Raw genomic sequence first — 17673 nt, forward strand, 5'->3', positions numbered from 1 at the left:
GAGAGGCCTGCCAACAACCTGTCCAGTAAGCTGAGAAATGGATCCCAACCCCATTCGAGTCTTCAGAAGGGACAACATCTCCTGTTCACAGACTGACTGTCACCTGCCAAAAGAGCCTGAGCTAAAGGCACCCAGCTGAGCCATACCCCAATTCCTGACCACAGAAACTACTACAAGGTAACAGATACTTACTGTCTTAAGCCACTAGATATTGGGATAGTTTCTTTTTTTACAATAGACAATAATCTGGGGAAAAGGCATTCCAGGCAGAAGTTGACAGAGTAAGTGCAAAGGCCCCAGGGCAGGAATGTGCCAGAAGAATTTCAGGATCTGGCTGAGGTGGTTACTGCAGAGTGGGCAAGGGTTAGAAGCTGAGATCAGGGCAGGCAGATGGGTTTGGGTCGGAGAGTGGCTGAGAAGCTGCTGCAGTTGTCTAGAACGCTCTCTCACAAGAGTGTCCTGCAACACGTGTGAAGGCACACATGATTAACAAGTCCTTCCAGTTTTCTCCAGATGCGTGCTTATTAAGCCACTAGTATGGCCTGGCTTGGAGAATAAGAAATAAAAAGGGGAAAAATAGCAAACAATGGGCAAAATGTCACCCACTGAGGTCCTCTGAAGACCACCAAACTAACCCAGGTTTCAGCAGCATGGAACTCCAGACTCGACCTGGAGGGCAAACTGTGATGAGCAAGTTTGCCTGCTACCAGATTTTGGATAGTAGCATAGGATGGTGAATGGTGCCACGGAGAAAACAGCATTACCTGCCTTCTTTTTAACCCCTAAAAGATGGACAGATACACTCAGCACCTGCATGCACATGGCATGGCCAGGTTGCCTTAGCCCTGGGGTAATGACTTAGGTCAAGACTTTTGTGTGTGCATCTTTTATTTTAAACCTTAAATCCTTACTCAAGAGTTACACTGTAGGTAATGTTCAAAATATTATTTGGCTGGAGTATTTGGTAAATACCCAATTATTGGCTGAAAAACTGGCCCTAAAGAACAGAATTTAAGACCATCATTAAAGATGCCCAACCGTGTTGCAATGAACTCAGAGAGAGGTGGCTTTGGAGAAGGTGTTAAGATTTAGTTCATCTTTAAGAAAAAAATCACTGTAGAGTGATATGCAAATAAACACTGTAGCAGAAGTTATATTAAGTCTTCCATTTGGTTCTACTGGTGCTAGGAACGAAGAACATTCCAATATAGTCTGTATTACTATTTGGTGTGAAATGAAACCAGAGACCCCCCTCGATTTCCTAAGTGTCCTTTACAAGGTACCCAGAAAAGTAATTGTTATTTTATCTTTAGGAATTCGGTATGAAACTGTGTTTTCAGTTTGGGAACATGATCCTAGGCAAAAGACAACCTGCTTTCAAGAATGAAGCATGACATCATCTTATCAATTACCCAATGAATACAGAACTCAACTCTGAGGGACATTAAATTGTCTTGGGACACACCACTGTCGACCCTACTCAGAGGACAACAAAAGACACGACTAATTTTATCTTGTCATAAAACCTCAGTTCTACAGAGAAGGCAGTACTGGTCTCCACCAATCCACCATCAGGCAAAAAAGAGGAATGGCTGTTGATCAAGATAAAAGTGACCCGAATCTCTTTCCAGAAAAATTCTGAAATCAGCCTGATCACTCTAGCCTGATTCATAAATCCTGGAAAAGACAGAAGGAAGACGGGAAGGTGTTTGTTTCTTATTGCGGGCAGAGGAAGTAAAACCTCTGCCCCCACCTCCTCACCTGTCATGCAGGGAGCTCTGTGCATTCGGAAACAGGAGGGCTCTGGAAGGGTTTTTGCTTGTTTTTTACTGTAAGACCACCCACAACTCAGAATCCTCGAAACATTTTTTTCCAATTGCAAAAGACTCCGCACCAGCATGTCGGGTGAGGGAATTCAGGTGCAGAGAGCAACAACGACTTGCCCAAATTCACAGACCACAGCAGAACTAGAATTCACACCCGGGGCCGTCAGACTGTAAAAACACTCACTAACCACTCAGTTTTCTGGAGAGTAAATAGAGGAATGGCGACGTCCACACAGCACTGCTCCCGAAAACTTGGAAGGTTCAGATGCGGGCCAAGTCCCTGAACATCACTTCCTAAAGCGCCAGAGCGGCGTGGAAAATTAGGTCCATCTACGTGGAGGTGAGCGCCTGGGCTGTAGCCCCCGCTCCCCCAGGAGCCCCTCAGTCCTCCACGCCAGGCTCTCCCATCCACACCCCATCCCACGCCTCTGATGTCCCCTCGGCCGCGCGGCCCAAGAGGGGAAGGGGGACGTGAAAGGAGGGCGCGCGTGCACCCCACCCAACTGACCTGTCACCCGGCGCGCGCCGGGGCGCGGAGTGGGGCCGCCGATCGCGCGCAGAGTCGGCACCGGGGTCTGCACCCCAGCCTCTCCGCAGGGTTCCTTCCCACGCTCAGTCCTCAACCTGGAGCGAGCCCGACCCCAGCTTCCGCCCCGGGCTCTCCAGGCGGTAACGTGACCACAGGGGGGCGGGGAGCAGGGCGGGGCGCCACGTGACCAATGGCGGGCGACGGCTGATGACGTTCGAGCCCGCGCTCGCAGTTTCTGCAACTGGGGAACAGAGTTGAGGAAGGAGCTGGGGTCCGACGGTAGGAAGTCACGGTGCAGTCGGGCGGAGCTGCGTCGGGCGGCAGGTAAGGCGGCTGCGGGCATCGGCGCTGGGGAGCTCGGCGGGAGGGGCGCCTCCCTCTCCGGCCCTCCGTGGGCCTCCCGAGCTGGGTCTGTTGACCTGGGCGACGGTCCTGATTCTTTTCACGCCGCTGCACGGAGGCTGCTGCGGCGATTTACCTCCTCCTCGGAGACCCCATCGCTCCCTCCTTCAGCCGTGCGCGTGTGGGGAAAAGATCACGCACTCTTGACCCATATATATCTGGTTTTCAACCGGGGCCTCGGGCAGATCGTCTCGATAAACTCTCTGGGCCTCAGGGTCCTTTTCTCTCACGGTACATGTTTGTGAGGATGAGAGATGATGGGAAGGAAGCGCCCGGGCACCAGCTTATGGCACCCTGGAGGGGACCTAGAAGGGGTGCTTGCTGTGTTTACTGTCTCCAAATCTTCATCGATCGCTCGTTTCGCGTGAACTGCCTTATATGCTGTAGAATATTTCAGAGTGCTAGTTTAAGTTGCTCCCCAGGGTGGCGGAGTGGCGGACGTGTGAGCAAATAATTACGATGAGTTTTAGTGAGTGTGTGTGAGTGTGAAATATAGAGACGGTAGTAACATGAGGCAGGGAACAAGCAATTGCTGGTACGGATGAGGGAAGGCTTCAAAGAGGAAGATGTATCTTTGCATCTTGAGACGTAGCTCTGGTTAAACTCACACAGGTCCCCAGGGATTTAAAGGAAGCCAGCACACTCTGTCTATAAATTTTTTTTCCCTGCACACCGCTGAGCTGTACAGAAAGATGAGAGGAAGGAATAGGAGAGAAGTCTTTTTACATTAGCTGATGGTTGGTCCTGTCTGCAGAGACTCTTTTAGACCCGCCAGGGTCTGGATGTTTGTGTCCCATCGCCCATTCGGAAATTGAAACCCTAATGCCAGGGTGGTGTTATTAGGTGGGGCCTTTGGGTGGTGCTTATGTCAGGAAGGTGGAGCTCTTGGATGGGCTTCATGCCTTTATAAAAGAGACTCCGGAGAGCCCGCTTGTCCCTTCTACAGTGACAGCTAGAAGGCGAGGGCCATGAACCAGGAAGGGCCTTCACCTCAACTGGACCATGCTGGCACCTTGATCTTGGACTTCCCAGACTCCAGAACTGTGAGAAATAAATTTCTGTTGCTTATAAGCTACCTAGTCTGGTGTTTTGTAACAGCCTTTGGAATAGCCTAAGACAAGGACTGTTAGGGGAGGCAAAAATACATGCTGGGGAAAAAGTCAGGAAAGGCGTAACCTTATTTTAAACTTTCTTGAAGAGCGTAGGTACAGGGGCCAAAAAGACTGTTGTTACCTGGGGAAGGCTCCAAGAGGTTGTTTAAATGAGGGTTTCTCAACCACTGCACCATCGACACCATGGCCAGATAATCCTTTTGTTTGGGGGCTGTCCCGTGACTTATGTAGTTAGCTGCCCTTCATGGGAGGAATGGGGAAGAGCGTCTGCCCCATTTCTCTGCTGCACCCCTTCTCTTTGCTTCCCACTGGGGATCTTTTCCTTTGAGATACTCTAGAATTACAGGAGAAAGTCTTCCCTAGCTCTCTGCGAGCATAAAGTTTGATGGGAGCAATGTGAATTTTGCATTCACATAAAAAGGCTACCATGTGGCACATACTTTCCATTTATCCTGAATTATATTAATCCTTACATACATTGTGCCATAGCTTGGTCTGCTATTTAAGAAAAACCACCAGAGACTGGTAGCTTAAACAACAGAAAATTATTTCTCACAGTTTTTGGAGACAAGGTGTCGACATGGTTGGATCCTGGTGAGGGCTCTCTGTTTGCATCCTTCCCCTTCTTGCTGTGTCCTTAGATGGGAGGGAAAGGGAGAGGGGGAAGAGAGAGAATATGAGTGGGAATGCACCCTAGTGACCTCATCTAAACCCGATTATCTCCCAAAGGTTTCATCTCCAAACACCATCACATTGAGTAGGACCTCAGTTAGGACCTCAACATAGAAACTGGGTGGGGGACAACATGGGAACTGGGTGGGGGACGACACAGTTATCTCAGTGTTCTCCATACTTTTTGATCCTAAGAATCCTCGGGTGTGGGGGTGGGGGTGGTTCCTGAAAATATAGTTTTCTCAGTGTGTCCACTAGAGACTCTGAATCTCTAGGTCTGGGATAGTATCTATAAATCTGTAGCTTTAGTATTTCCACTGATTGAGATCAGAGAAGTTTGAGAAAACTACAATATTGAATTTATCCTTAATAATACTGTGAGATAGATGTGACTTCCTGCTTTATATGCAAGAGCAAAGTGCAGGTGGAGAAGGTAAGCAACTTAAGCAAGGCTGTGCAGCTTTATCTGGATGCCAGGATGGAATTCCCAGGTGCCTGTGTCTGCTATCTCTTCCCTGAGGCACTACTTCATGTTGTCACTGTCACAGCATTGCAGTGATGAAGTGGATGGTAATGTCTGTTCCCATTTTAAAAGGTTTATGTGCTAGGGTTCTGAGTGTTTTATTATATGGATATTATACTCATCCAGTCCTTGCAGTAATGCTAGAGGTAGGCACTAGATCATCCCTCCTTTACAGAAAGGAAAAGTGAAACATTGAGAACCTAACTAATTTGCCTATGGTCATTTGCCTCCAGTTACTCAACTATGTAGGCAGCAAAATCAGGCTTTGAACTTGGGTAGCCTGGCTCCCAAGGCTATGTGCTTAACTCAGTATTGCCTGCATATTCTGCTCCATGATGCAGCTAATGTTTATTTGAACGCAAACATATTTCATGTTACCTTTAAGTAAAATTGAGATTGCAACAAGATACGCTCTGTTTATACTGCGGCTTTGCCCCTGGGTCACGTATGTAGCTCACTTCGATGACTGTGCCTCTAGAACTGTGCTCTGCAGTGCAGCAGCCACTAGACACATGTGGCTGTCTGAAGTTAAAGTGATTAAAATTAAACAAAATTTAAAACTCAGTTCCTCAGTCATGCTAATCACATTTCAGGTCATGAATAGCCCATGTGCCTAGTGGCCATCATATTGGACAGGGCGATTATAGAACATTTTTATCACGCCTGAAAGTTGTGTGGGACAGCAGTGGTCTAAATGATTTAGAATCAACACTGACTAGAAAACTGAATCGTTGAACCATATCGTTTGATCTGTGCAGGTCTGTGATTTTTGGGTAAACCCCCAAATCTCAGTGGCTTTGCACCATTGAGGTTTTCGTTTCTTTTATGCACTGAGCCTGATGAGAGGGCAGTTTTCCTCCAAACAGTGGTCCTCGGCTTCGCCCAAGTAGTTCTCCATCTTCGGTATATGGCTTCTGAGGTCACTTCTTGCCTCCTTCAAGCTGTCACCATGGGAAGGAGCCTGCAGAAGGCGTGTGGTTTCTGTGGAGTGGACCTGGAAGTGGCTTATGTATCATTTGAGTCGCATGGCCACACCCACCTGCCGGGAGGGCTGCTAACTGTGGTCAAGCTGTGTGCCCAGGTGGAAGAGGACGTGGGTTTGGTGGGCGCCGAGCCAGTGTCGGCCACAGGTGCCCGTCCTCAGTTACCCTGAGGAGGAATCGAAGGAGCAGTCCCAGGAGGCTCACTGTTACGTTTATGGTAAGGATGTTATTGAGGATGCTTTCCAGTGTGACTCTTATTGCGTCACACTTGATGATCCCTGCTGCTTTGGTGGCCACGGACAGCCGCACTCCCCTGAATTCCCAGTGTGCTCTTTCTTTTATGGAGAAGGAGAATCCTGTAACTTTCACTTTTTAAAAAAATTTAATAATTTTTTTTTTGGTGACATGGTTAATAAAATCATGTAGCTTTCAAGTGTGTGCTTCTATAATACGTCATCTGTATATTGCATTGTGTGTTCACGACACACAGTTGTCCTCTGTCACCATACGCAGGGTCCGGCAGAACTAACTTGTGCCTGCGTGTGTGGGGTTGGAAGGGCAATAATAAATATGGGTGTAATAATTTATAGTACATCTCACCTAAAACATCCCATGGTGTGCTTGAGCGTGCTATTGTTATGTTACAGAATTACATGCTTGTGGTTTTGTGATAAAAGATTTTGTGCTTTTAAAAAAAGGGCCGTTACTTGTGCCGGCCCCTGCATGTGGCCCACTTTGTGCTCGTTTACCCCCTCCACCCCACCCCACCCCCAGTTCCCTCTGGTGCCCACTGCACTGTTGTCCGTGTCTGAGCTTTCGTTTGCCTTCTCTGCTCATTTGCTTCTTTCAGTTTTACATGGACACATGAGTGAAATCATGGTTTTCGACTTTTTCTGTCTGACTTCACTTAGCATGATCATCTCAAGCTCCATCCATGTTGTCACAAAGGGCAGTGTTTTATCTTTCCTTGTGGCTGAGTAGTGCTGCACCTTCACCCAGCTGTCCATCAAAGAGCACTTGGGTTGTCTCCATGTCTTGGCCACTGTGAATAATGCTGCAGTGAACAGAGGGGTGCATAGATCTTTATGAGTAAAAATTTTAAAAATTTTGGTGCGCATACCCAGAAGATAGCTTTCTGGGTCATGTGGTAACTCCATTCTTTATTTTTTGAGGACCCTCCATAACTGTTTTTCATAGTGGCTGTATCGATTTACATTCCCATCAGCAGTGAAGGGTTTTTTTTTTTCTCCAAAACTTCTCTGACACGTGTTATTTCTTGCCTTGTTGATAATAGTCATTCTGACAGGTGTGAGGTGGTATCTCATTGTGGTTTTGATGTCAATTTCTCTAATAGCTAGATCTTTTCATGTCTCTATTGGCTGTTTGTACAGGGTCCGGGGGAAGTAACTCCTGCGTGAGTGTGGTTGGTAGGGCAATAATATGGGCGTAATAATTTATAGTTTTAGTTTGAACACTTCACCTAACATGTCATGTGGTGTGCTTGAGTGTGATGCTGTTTGTTACGTTACAGGATCACGTGTTTGTGATTCTGCAGTAAAAGGGGCGTTGTCTGTGCCAGGCCTGTGTGACTGTCGGGGCGCTCGCAGCCAGACCCGGGTCGCAGCATCCTGCTGCGTCGAGTCCCCAAGAGCCCAGAGCCCGGGGCTGCGTCCCCACTTTCTCACGCACTTGCTCTTCTCTTCCGTCTGTGCTTTTATTTGGCTTTCTATGAATTCATCTTTTCCCATCTTATTGTGTGTGTGTTTGTATGTACGTTGTATAAGCCATCTTGATTCGTTTGTTGTAATGAAGTAAGATTGCATGTAACACTCTCATCAAAATGCTGGTATTCAACAGTCATCATTGGTTATTCATAATCATATTTTCTTTCTTTCGGTATAAAATGTTAACCCCTCAGAAAGTTCCAGAAAGGGACATAACCAGGATCTGGTTCCATCATTTGGATTTAACATCTGTAACATTTCGCCCCATTTACTTGAGGTCTTGACCTTTAAGATAAGTTAAAAAAGACAGACAAAGCTACAAGGCTGTCGACCACCCCAGGACCAACTGCATGGATTCTCCATCCAGCACTTCAGCCCCTGTCCCCGGATGGCTGTTCGTGCCCGTTCAGGGCCAACAGGAGCCCCCAGTTTGTGGTACAGTGAAGACGGAAACTGTATTAGTGCGAACAGCTCACCTGTGATACAGCACGGCCGTGAGAGGAGCGTGTGGAACAGCTCAGTGGTGTCACAGGTCAATCATGCAAGAGCACAGCTGTTTGGCGGCTGTGGGGCAAGGCCCCCTCTGGCTGGGTGGCCCCGCTCTGCTCTGGGTCAGCCTGCTCCCCTCTGCCCTGCTCCACTCCTGCTCTGCGCAGGTCTGCTCCAGCAAGGCGTCTTCGGTGTTTCCGTCCCAGCTGGGAAAGCAGTCTTTAGTCTTTGGTAGGGAAAGCGTGCTCTCTCAAGCCACAGGGCAGCTGAGTTATGTGGAGAGAAGGCCCTGGCCCTGACTGGTCGGAACGGAGCTGCTCTGATTGGCTGGTGAAGATGCCAGTGAAGATACAGCTGCATGGCTCCAACTGGATGGGGAAGTCTCAGTCCTGTTGGTTGAAACACAATGCTAGGAACTTAGTTATAAAGGCTGGCTCTCATGGTAGGAGCACAGTGCTGGCAGGCATCTCAGTGCGGGGCAGGCAGCTCAGCGCGGGCCCCTCCTTGAGGCCCAGTTTGCACGAGAGGACCCTGTCAAGAAATGGCTGCTGGGCCATTTTTACGTTTTAAGTCCAGCTAGCCACCGGTGTCTCTTCTTGGTAGCTGTCTTTTTTCTCAGGACTGACAACCCCATACACTGTGCTTGAAAAAATAGTAAATATTTGTTCACTGAGTGATTTGAGTTGACAAGTTCTGGTATGGATGTTTGTCTGTAGTAGACTGACACCTCAAAAATGGAAATCAGTGTCCAGGCATCTTCTCTGTGCCCTTCCCTTTGCACCTCCTGTGTCATTTTTTTTTTAATCCTCACCTGAAGACTTTTTTTTTAAATTGCTTTTAGAGAGAGAAAAGGGGAACAGAGCGGGGAGAGAAGAGAACAGAGAAACGTCAGTGTGAGAGAGAAACCTCTATTGGTTGTCTCCTGTGCGCACCCGGACCAGGAATTGAACCCATGACCTTTCGGTCTGTGGGAGGAAGCCCCAACCAACTGAACAGCACTGCACACCGGCCAGGGCCCTGTGTCTTTTTTAAATGAGTCTTTTTTAATGTGGCTTAAAAAAAATGATTCACAGTATGGCACTCAATACCTTTTGTTGAATGAATAAATTAATCTAATTAAAAGGACCAGTACTTTAAAAACTACTGTGCCCAGATGTGAGATAAAGGCGGTGGCAGTGGAAAACATGGAAATGCCAGAGATTCACTAGGCAGATCCTGAGGGAGGGAAGGAAGGAAGGGCAGAAGGGCATGTCCTGATGCTAATTAGCAGTGCGCTGTGTGCTGGACCACACTGATGATAATCCCTTCCCATTGTGAAGCAGCGAACCTTAGGTTCGGAGGGGTTTGGGCAGTCTGCCCTGGTTACTCGGCAGTCAAGTAGCAGAGCCAGGATTCTTGCTGCGTCTCTATGATTCTAAGTAAATACCTTTTATTCCGCTGCCACACAGCCTTCCCATCCCTCTAGGCCTGTGTGCATCTTTTCTCTACTTTTCCAGTTTGTTTCAGTGGATTGAATGACAGGTGGTTTCGGAATGAAGCAAAGATGCCTTTTTTTGTTGGCAGCTGTCCATAAGTGGTCCAGCGCTGAAAGAATCGGTAGCGGGAGATACAGATTAGGGAGCATTTAATATGAAGGTAATAACTGAAACTGTTAGAGTGGGTGAGCTATCAGAAGATCGGAGTTTGTAGAAAATTCCCCTTTTACGGAAACAGGATCTGGGATCTCAGCAAATCTGTGAATCTCTCAGAACTCAGACAAGCTTTCGGGAATACATATTTTTGAGTTTTCAGAATTCAATATGTATGTGAGTCAGGTAAGTGAAAATTACAGATTTTCGAACTATATTATTTTTATTGTTTAGAAAAGTGAATCAAATGAGCAGTCTACTTTTTCTGACCCATTTGCGTTTTAAGTTTTTAAGAACTGTACTTTTGTTCATTTGTTCAGAGAATCAAGGACTCTTTTGGAAGAGAGTCTTCTTTCTCCTTTAAAAAGTGAAGACAGCCCTGGCTGGTGTGGCTCAGTGGATTGGGTGCTGGCGTGCGAACCTGGAGGTCGCCAGTTCGATTCCCAGTCAGGGCCCACGCCTGGGTTGCAGGCTGGGTCCCCAGTTGGGGGTGTTTGAGGGGCAGTCAATAAACTTATGTATTGCACATTGATGTTTCTCTCCCTTTCTTTCTCCTGCCCTTCCCCTCTCTCTAAAAAGAAAGAAATAAAGTCTATTTTTTTTAAAAAAAAGTGAATATAGTTCGTCACCCGTTCATTTGTTAAGCGCATCTGTGTCGGCGGCCCAGTTGTTGGCACAGTGCTTTGGCATCCTCTCAAGGGACATGGAATGCGCATAACAGAGTGGCCCCTGTGGGGTGTTGGATACATTCATATGGGTGTTTCACAGCGGTTTTATTTTCCTGTGCACTTATTCTGACTCATACATTTTGTTTCATTGTGTTTGAAAACTTAGGTAATAATTTCAAGATGCCTGGACGTTCCAGTTCAAATTCAGGCTCAACTGGTTTTATATCCTTCAGCGGCATAGAATCTGCTCTCTCCTCCTTAAAAAACTTCCAGAACTGCATCAACACTGGGATGGACACAGCCTCTAGTGTTGCTCTGGATCTTGTGGAAACTCAGAGTAAGTAAGAATGAACATGGATTTCTTTCGTGTCTACTTTGCGGTAACCGGTGTGGTGGCGTGACCCCGGAGATGCGAGACACTGCTCACCACGTGTGCATCCTGGGGACAGTCATTCGGTCCCTCTGGGCATCTGGTTTCTCATCTCGTTCCACCCATCCCTGGGTGACGTATGAGGATGGAATGGGACCGGCCCGTTCCCGTGCGTTCAAACAGTTACGTGCCACTAGAAACTGCACTAGAAATCTGTGGGTTAAAACGTGACAGTTCCCGACCTCAAGGAACACACGAGCAAATGTGTGTGGCATCTGTGGAACTTTATAGCATACAAATGCATTTGATAAATCCGGTAACTTAGCTGCATTTTGTCCATGCCGATTACCTTACAGACAGACTCAGCCTGTGCTACTGGCACTACTGGCAAAGGAAGGCCTTTGATGAACTCAACCAGAGTTTTGGATCAGAGCATCTAGAAAGATGTTACTTGCTTTCTTTGGATTAGAGCTGTTTTTATCTGATATTATGTATAGAGGCAGGGAGCAGCATTATTTTTTTTTTTTTTAAAGATTTTATTTATTTTTAGAGAGGGAAGGGAGGGAGATAGAGAGAGAGAGAGAAACATCAATGTGCGGTTGCTGGGGGTTATGGCCTGCAACCCAGGCATGTACCCTGGCTGGGAATCGAACCTGGGACACTTTGGTTCCCAGCCCGTGCTCAATCCACTGAGCTACGCCAGCCAGGGCTTAGCATTATCTTTTCATTTTCTTTTTAATATCATTGGTGTTTGTAAATTGATTGTGATGTATGCACCTCGGTGTGATTTTCTTTGTTTATTGTGTCTGGTGTCCTTTGAGCTTTATGGATGTGTGGGCTTACAGTCCTGATCAAATGTGGGGAAATTTCTGCTACTGTTTCTTCAAATACTTTTTCTGTTTTTTCCTCCCTCCTCTCCTTCTGGGACGCTAATTACATGCTTGTTACACTGCTTGATTATGTCCCATAAATCACAGGCTTGGCTGATTCTTTTCCCTGTCTTTTTTCTCTCTGGCTTTAATTTGAATACTGTCCATTGCTGTGTCTTCCAGTTCACTAGTCTTGTTTTCTGCAACGTTTAATCTGCCGTTACATCTATCCAGTGAATTTCTCATTTCAGGGGGTGGATATTTCAGCTGTAGAAGACGTAAGAGTTAAATGGAATCTTATTTCTATCTTGCATTTCTCTCTTCATTACGTTCATGTTTTCTTCTGCATTCTTGAATATGGAGTCTGTTTACATAGCCATTTGAATATCCTCCTCTGCTGATTCTGCCATCTCTGTCTGTTACTGCTGTGCAGTATGCTGTCGAGTGGTTGGGTTTTGTCGCCTTTCTTGAAGTAGTTTTGACATTTGTTTTGGCAGGCGGTGATTTGTGGATCGGGCTGATCCTCTCCAGGCTGGTTGTAAAACCGCTAGGCGAGTCTAGTGCAGGTTTACTTTAGGGCTAATTTACCGTAACCTTGTTACAGAACTTGGCCTTTCTGGAGTCTCTGTTGATTTTCCAGAGGGTTCTGTGCGAGCTCTGCTCTGCTGGATGGAATTTGAACGTCTTCCAGTGCTGTGTGAATTCTGGGACTTGTTCGCCTCACAGCTCCCCGCAGTCAGCAGCTCCGTCCTCAGCATCAGGCCCAAGGGGACCCCTGTGCAGATTCCCGCAACGCACTTTTCCCTGCACGGCCCCCTCCCGCGGCTCTGGCCTGCAAAACCCTGGTGCTTCAGCCTTCTTGCACTCCAGCCGGTGGCTCCTCAGACCTTCCGGACTTGCGCGCTCTCCTTGGCTTCCTCTTCCCTGGCACAGGGAGTAGGGCGATCTCAGGACTTGACTTACCTGTTTCCTTTCGCAGGAATCATGGTTCTGCTCTGCTCATTGCCCCACCGTCTGAAGGCATTTTTTCCATATGTTTTGTCCAGCTTTCTAGTCGTGCATGGCCTGGCGGGTAGTTCCATACCACTACACCAGCCATCCGTTCGTGGCTGGCAGCGGTGGTCTGTTTTTGGACTTTTGGCTTTGGGAGTAGCCCTGGATAAGTCGTAATCAAATCAAGTCATGAGAGGGAAGAGCTGGAGCATAGACCTCCTGTGGGATTGTATCTGTTTATTTTCAGGATTTGCTTTGAAGGCTTCTGAGTGTTTTCATTACAAAGTTCCTTTTTTTTTAAAGTGTATTTTGGTGCAAAATACAATGTAATTTTAAAAAGAATTGTCAGCATTGTTTTTTGAAAAGTTCATGCTCTGAAGTAGAAGTCGGCCAAGTTTTTCCGTAAGGGATTAGATAGCAAACGTTTTCAGCTTTGTGGGCCATGTGGTCTCTGCCGCAGCTCTTGCAATGGTTATGAAACTGATTTTGACTCTGGGGACCTCACAAAGCTTCTCGGGGACCGCAGCCTGAGAGCCACAGGCTGTGGGAGTGAATTGCACTGCTGTGGTCCCGCAGTAGGTGCCAGGGGAAACTCTCTCCAGAGAGAGTGCCTGCGCCGACCCCTCCGGGGGTCATTCAGCCAGAGCTTGCTAGAGGAGCAGGTCGAACGTGACACCAGACTGCTGTGTTGTCTGAGGACCCGGAGAGCAGGAAGACCCCTGGAACCGTGAAGGCGGTTCAGCCTCTAAGGGGGATGGAAGACTTGCAGGAGACAGAGCCAGTATAACCACCCAGTCTCGAGGACTTAGAATCATCCAGCCTTAGTTCTGTAACTTGCTCAAGGTTAGATGACTTCTCTGAACCTCTCATTTCTTCTCTGTGAGGGAGAGGGAAAATGCCCACTTTCTATGGTTGTTGGGATTCAGTATGGTAATAGATGCTCTTAGCAGAGTGTTTGTTCAATAGCTGGTTACCATAAATGGTAACTAGCAGTTAGTATATTTAAAAGATTTTATTTATTTTTTAGAGGGGAAGAGAGAAAGAGGGAGAGAGACATCAATGTGTGGTTGCCTCTTGTGCGCCCCCTACTGGGGACTTGGCCTGCAACCCAGGCATGATCCCTGACTGGGAATCAAATCAGTGACCCTCTGATTCGCAGGCCAGTGCTCAACCACTGAGCCACACCAGCCAGCGAGGCAGTTAGTATATTTAAGGGTCAGAACCTGGAACAAGGGCCTGGGATGTGAAGAGGTGGATGAGTTCGGAAGTCTGTTTAAAGCTTTAGGATTGAATTTTGCTAAATCAGTAATTTATCAAGCATATTAGCCAAAACTGTAAAGATTAATAAAAGTTTTTTACAGTCTACCTGGGAAGAAAGATACATACATGTCATCCAGTCATTAAGGGAACGTTGAGTGCCTAAAGGTGATGCTTTGCCATTAAAAGTAGACAAGAAACATGGTAAATGCGGCTGTGGAAGGGTAACCCTCGTGGCAGACCTGAGGATGCTGTGGGGGGGCGGGGAGACCTCAGGTGGCCGGTGAGATTCTTTCAGTAGCAGCTCGGGGAGGCAGGGCAGGCGTTCGCAGTGGGAAGTCCGGGTGTCCTGGCTGCAGCACAGGCTGTGTCCATGGCCCTGGGCCAGTTCCGTGACCTGTTTGTCTTCGGTTTCTCCTCTGTAAAGAGCATTGCTGTGGCGATGAAATGAAATCATGCAAGTTATGTAGGACAGCGCTTGACACTTAAGTACGCAGTAAATGTTAGCTTTTATCATTTCAGTCATGTGGTTTGCATTTGAGTTGACTGTTCCGCTGGACAAGAGTGAGTGGGTTGGGAGAAATTAAGGTGCAGACGAGCAGGACGGAGAGTTCAGGAGCTGTCTTTGAAGCAGAACCATTCCCTTTTGCTCTTGGCCTTGTCAGGTTAGGCGCATTTGTTGACTTCTGTCTGGGTCGCCCAACTTCATCTCAAAGGAGAACGGATGGGCCTTGTTAAAGCAGGTGGTAGCGGCCACTTAGGCGTCACATCTCACTTCGTGCTTCAGTTCTCTCGTCACTAGATACTAAACTTTCGGTGAAGGAGATCCTTGCTCCTGAGAACCTGGGGGTGTGGGCGTGTTCTGTTCGGTTTCCTGTTAGCTGCATGTTCCTGTACCAGGCTGTCGTCCCTGTTCATTGTTCCAGCTTCTTCCGAGCGGCCACTTGGGCCTGTGTCGTGTTCCAGCCTGCGGGGTCTGGGCGGCTGGACTCCCTGCCACCATGTCCGTCAGTTTTTCTTCCAACTGTTGATTTTCTTGTCATAGCTTCTTGACTTGACCTAATTGGAAACTTAAATTTGTTCCATTCGGGGATTTTCGACTACTGGAGTTCCTTTTTCAGGGTTATTTATTATGTACTTTTCTGCTTTCATAAACCTAATTCACCGGAATTGTTGTCTCTAACATCATCCTTAAGCAGTTGGATTTGTGTCTGTGTCGGCCCTTTGAGTTTCGTTCCGTGGATTTGAGGAATGGCCCTTCCCCAAACTGTCAGTGCCCCTCCGGGTCGTGTCCTTTCCCTCTGAGTCTCTCTGCCGGCCCGTGCGCGGATGGCCTCCAGGGCTTTGTCTCTGCTCTTCTGCGGGGACGGGGACGGACGGACGTGCGGATTGACCGCTTTGTCAGATTCCTGCTACGCATTTGTGAGGGACACGTGGAAGAAGAGGAGCAGACTTTTTAAATTGCTCAAGGGCCCAACAGATACGAAGCCTCACTGGAGGGCCGCCAGCGTTTCTCTGCGTATTGCTTTTCTCCCTATGGCTTCGTGGGGCCCCAGGGCAGAAAGGCTCTGGATGCTATGGTCGGGCAGGTAAAGGGATGTTTGCTGGACGAGGCCGGAATGTGGTGGCGACAGTGATGGTCGGAATGAGAGAGGTGGCCCCAGGGGAATTTGTCGCGCGCGGCCAGTGTGTGTGGGCGCTGTGCTTTTCTCCACGTGCTGCCTCGTTGGGTCCTGACAGCAGCCCTGTGAGGCAGGGACCGTTGTTATCCCCACTGCGCACCGAGTGCACTGAGGGCAGCGGAACTGGGCACTCTCCTAAGGTCTCGGGGTGAGTGAGTGGAAACCCTGAGGTCTGAACGTGGGTGGTCTGACTCCACAGTTTCTGCCCTTCGCGGTTGCACTCGCCTGAAAACGGAGTGCGTCCGTCGAATGGCATTTGCAGCAGTCGGATAACACCGAAGTAACATTTAGCTCAGAGAAGTTTAGTTATTTGTGGAAGGTGACATTATCCGATTTTTCCGTTCTGTCCTCCTCATCTCTCCTCCCCTTTTCTTTCCTTAACACCAGAATGAGGTTGCATGTTTTTTCTGAAACAGCCTGTCACCTGCTGTCTGTCCTGCTAGTAAAGTTCTCAGCAGCTTCCCTTGGACATTCTCATGCTCCGAAGCCACAGACTGCCGTCTCCTGGCCGTAGCAGCCCCTTCTGTTCGTAAAGGCAGGGTTGAACGTGGTCGTCGTGGACGGAAGAAGTGGGACCTATTGGGGGCACTGTACTCACCCTACTCTGTTCCCTAACTCGTAGAGCAGGGAAAAAATAATGGCTGTCAGGTTTTCTCTTTCCTTCAGCCAGCTGCAGTCCTGCTGGATGGAAACAATACAGTGAAGTGATTACTTGGTGGTGTGTTCTTCCATGTATCCAGAATTTGTATTCTGGCCAAGAATTGTCACTTTTTTTAAGGTTATGTTTATTTACCTTTAGAGAGGGGTGAAGGGAGGGAGAAAAGAAGGGAGAGAAATACTGATGTGTGAGAGATACATCGATGGATCAGTTGCCTCTGGCACACGCCCCAGCCAGGGACCTGACCCACAACCCAGGCATGTACTCTGACTGGGAATCGAACTGGTGACCTTTTGGTTCATGGGACAATGCCCAACCCACTGAGCCTCATTAGTCAGGGCAAGAATCATTACTTTCTATTTTTTTTTTAATTGTTTTATTGTCATTCAAGTACAGTTGTCTGCATTTACTCCCCACCACTCCCCCCCACCCCAGCCATCCCCACCTCCCTCCTTTGATTCCACCCTTCCTTAGCTTTGTCCACGAGTCCTGTATAGTTGTTAAGAATCATCACTTTTTAAAACTGATTCCTTTTTAATCTCATCTTAGTCTCCATGCAGGTAGGAAACAGTTTTCGCTTTGTGATAGTTGCTTCGGAGTTAATGATGAATAAACAATAGCCATCAAGTTAAAAATTGCATGGACATTTGTGGTTCTCATGAATAACTGAACTTTCAAATTTGCAGGTGTTAAGCATTTAGATGAGTGAATCGTTCTGATTCTGGCTGATTTGGGGATAAGAGTCTACTTTTACCTCTGATAGAAGACATTCTAAAAAATTAATGATGATAGACAAAAATAAAATTCTGATTACCCATACCACCGTACCACCCACCACCTTACTATATGAAAAAGGAGTAATCATGTCACTTAAATCTCTTATGTTAACATTGTTTTGAAAATTACTTAATGATTTGATAGCCAGCATATTACTAACCTGACATGCTTAAGGCTTATTTTCTTAGGAAGATTCACATTCTGGGTTTTCATAATGTTGTGATATAGTTCTGCATGTAGAGTACTGTTTCTTATAGCTGGCCAGGGCTCTAGTTAATTGGGAAGGTTTCTTCTTTGGCTTTGCTTCTGTTCTTTATTCCATAATCACGTTACTGACTGGAAGCAGTAATTAGAAGGGGGTGATTGTAGTGGTGGCCACAGCGACAGCAAAGATAACAATAACCACAGGGGCCGATGTTTGCATTTCTTGTATAGCTTTTATAACTGGAGCCAACTCTAAAAGCAAAATATTACTGTAACTCAAATAAGGCAATTGAAAATACATACTTAA

General features: G+C 47.3%; 2 protein-coding genes across 5 annotated transcripts in view; one reads left to right on the forward strand and one right to left on the reverse strand.

Moving 5' to 3' along the window:
* Positions 1–2488, reverse strand: part of WASHC5 (WASH complex subunit 5) — a 51708-nt gene extending 49220 nt beyond the window's left edge. For both annotated transcript variants that reach the window (XM_045861288.1, XM_045861287.1), the window contains exon 1: positions 2335–2488. The gene's annotated coding sequence lies outside the window, so the exon portion shown is untranslated. The remainder of the gene's footprint in view (positions 1–2334) is intronic.
* Positions 2489–2558: 70 nt separating this feature from the next.
* Positions 2559–17673, forward strand: part of NSMCE2 (NSE2 (MMS21) homolog, SMC5-SMC6 complex SUMO ligase) — a 202575-nt gene continuing 187460 nt past the window's right edge. For all 3 annotated transcript variants that reach the window (XM_045861062.1, XM_045861063.1, XM_045861064.1), the window contains exons 1-2: positions 2559–2679; positions 10723–10893. In XM_045861062.1, the coding sequence (XP_045717018.1) occupies positions 10737–10893 (157 nt within the window). In that variant the 5' untranslated portion in view covers positions 2559–2679; positions 10723–10736. The remainder of the gene's footprint in view (positions 2680–10722; positions 10894–17673) is intronic.

The sequence above is a fragment of the Phyllostomus hastatus genome, unplaced genomic scaffold (genome assembly GCF_019186645.2).
Source record: "Phyllostomus hastatus isolate PE091 unplaced genomic scaffold, TTU_PhHast_1.1 phas_scaffold_21, whole genome shotgun sequence".
Classification (NCBI taxonomy): domain Eukaryota; kingdom Metazoa; phylum Chordata; class Mammalia; order Chiroptera; family Phyllostomidae; genus Phyllostomus; species Phyllostomus hastatus.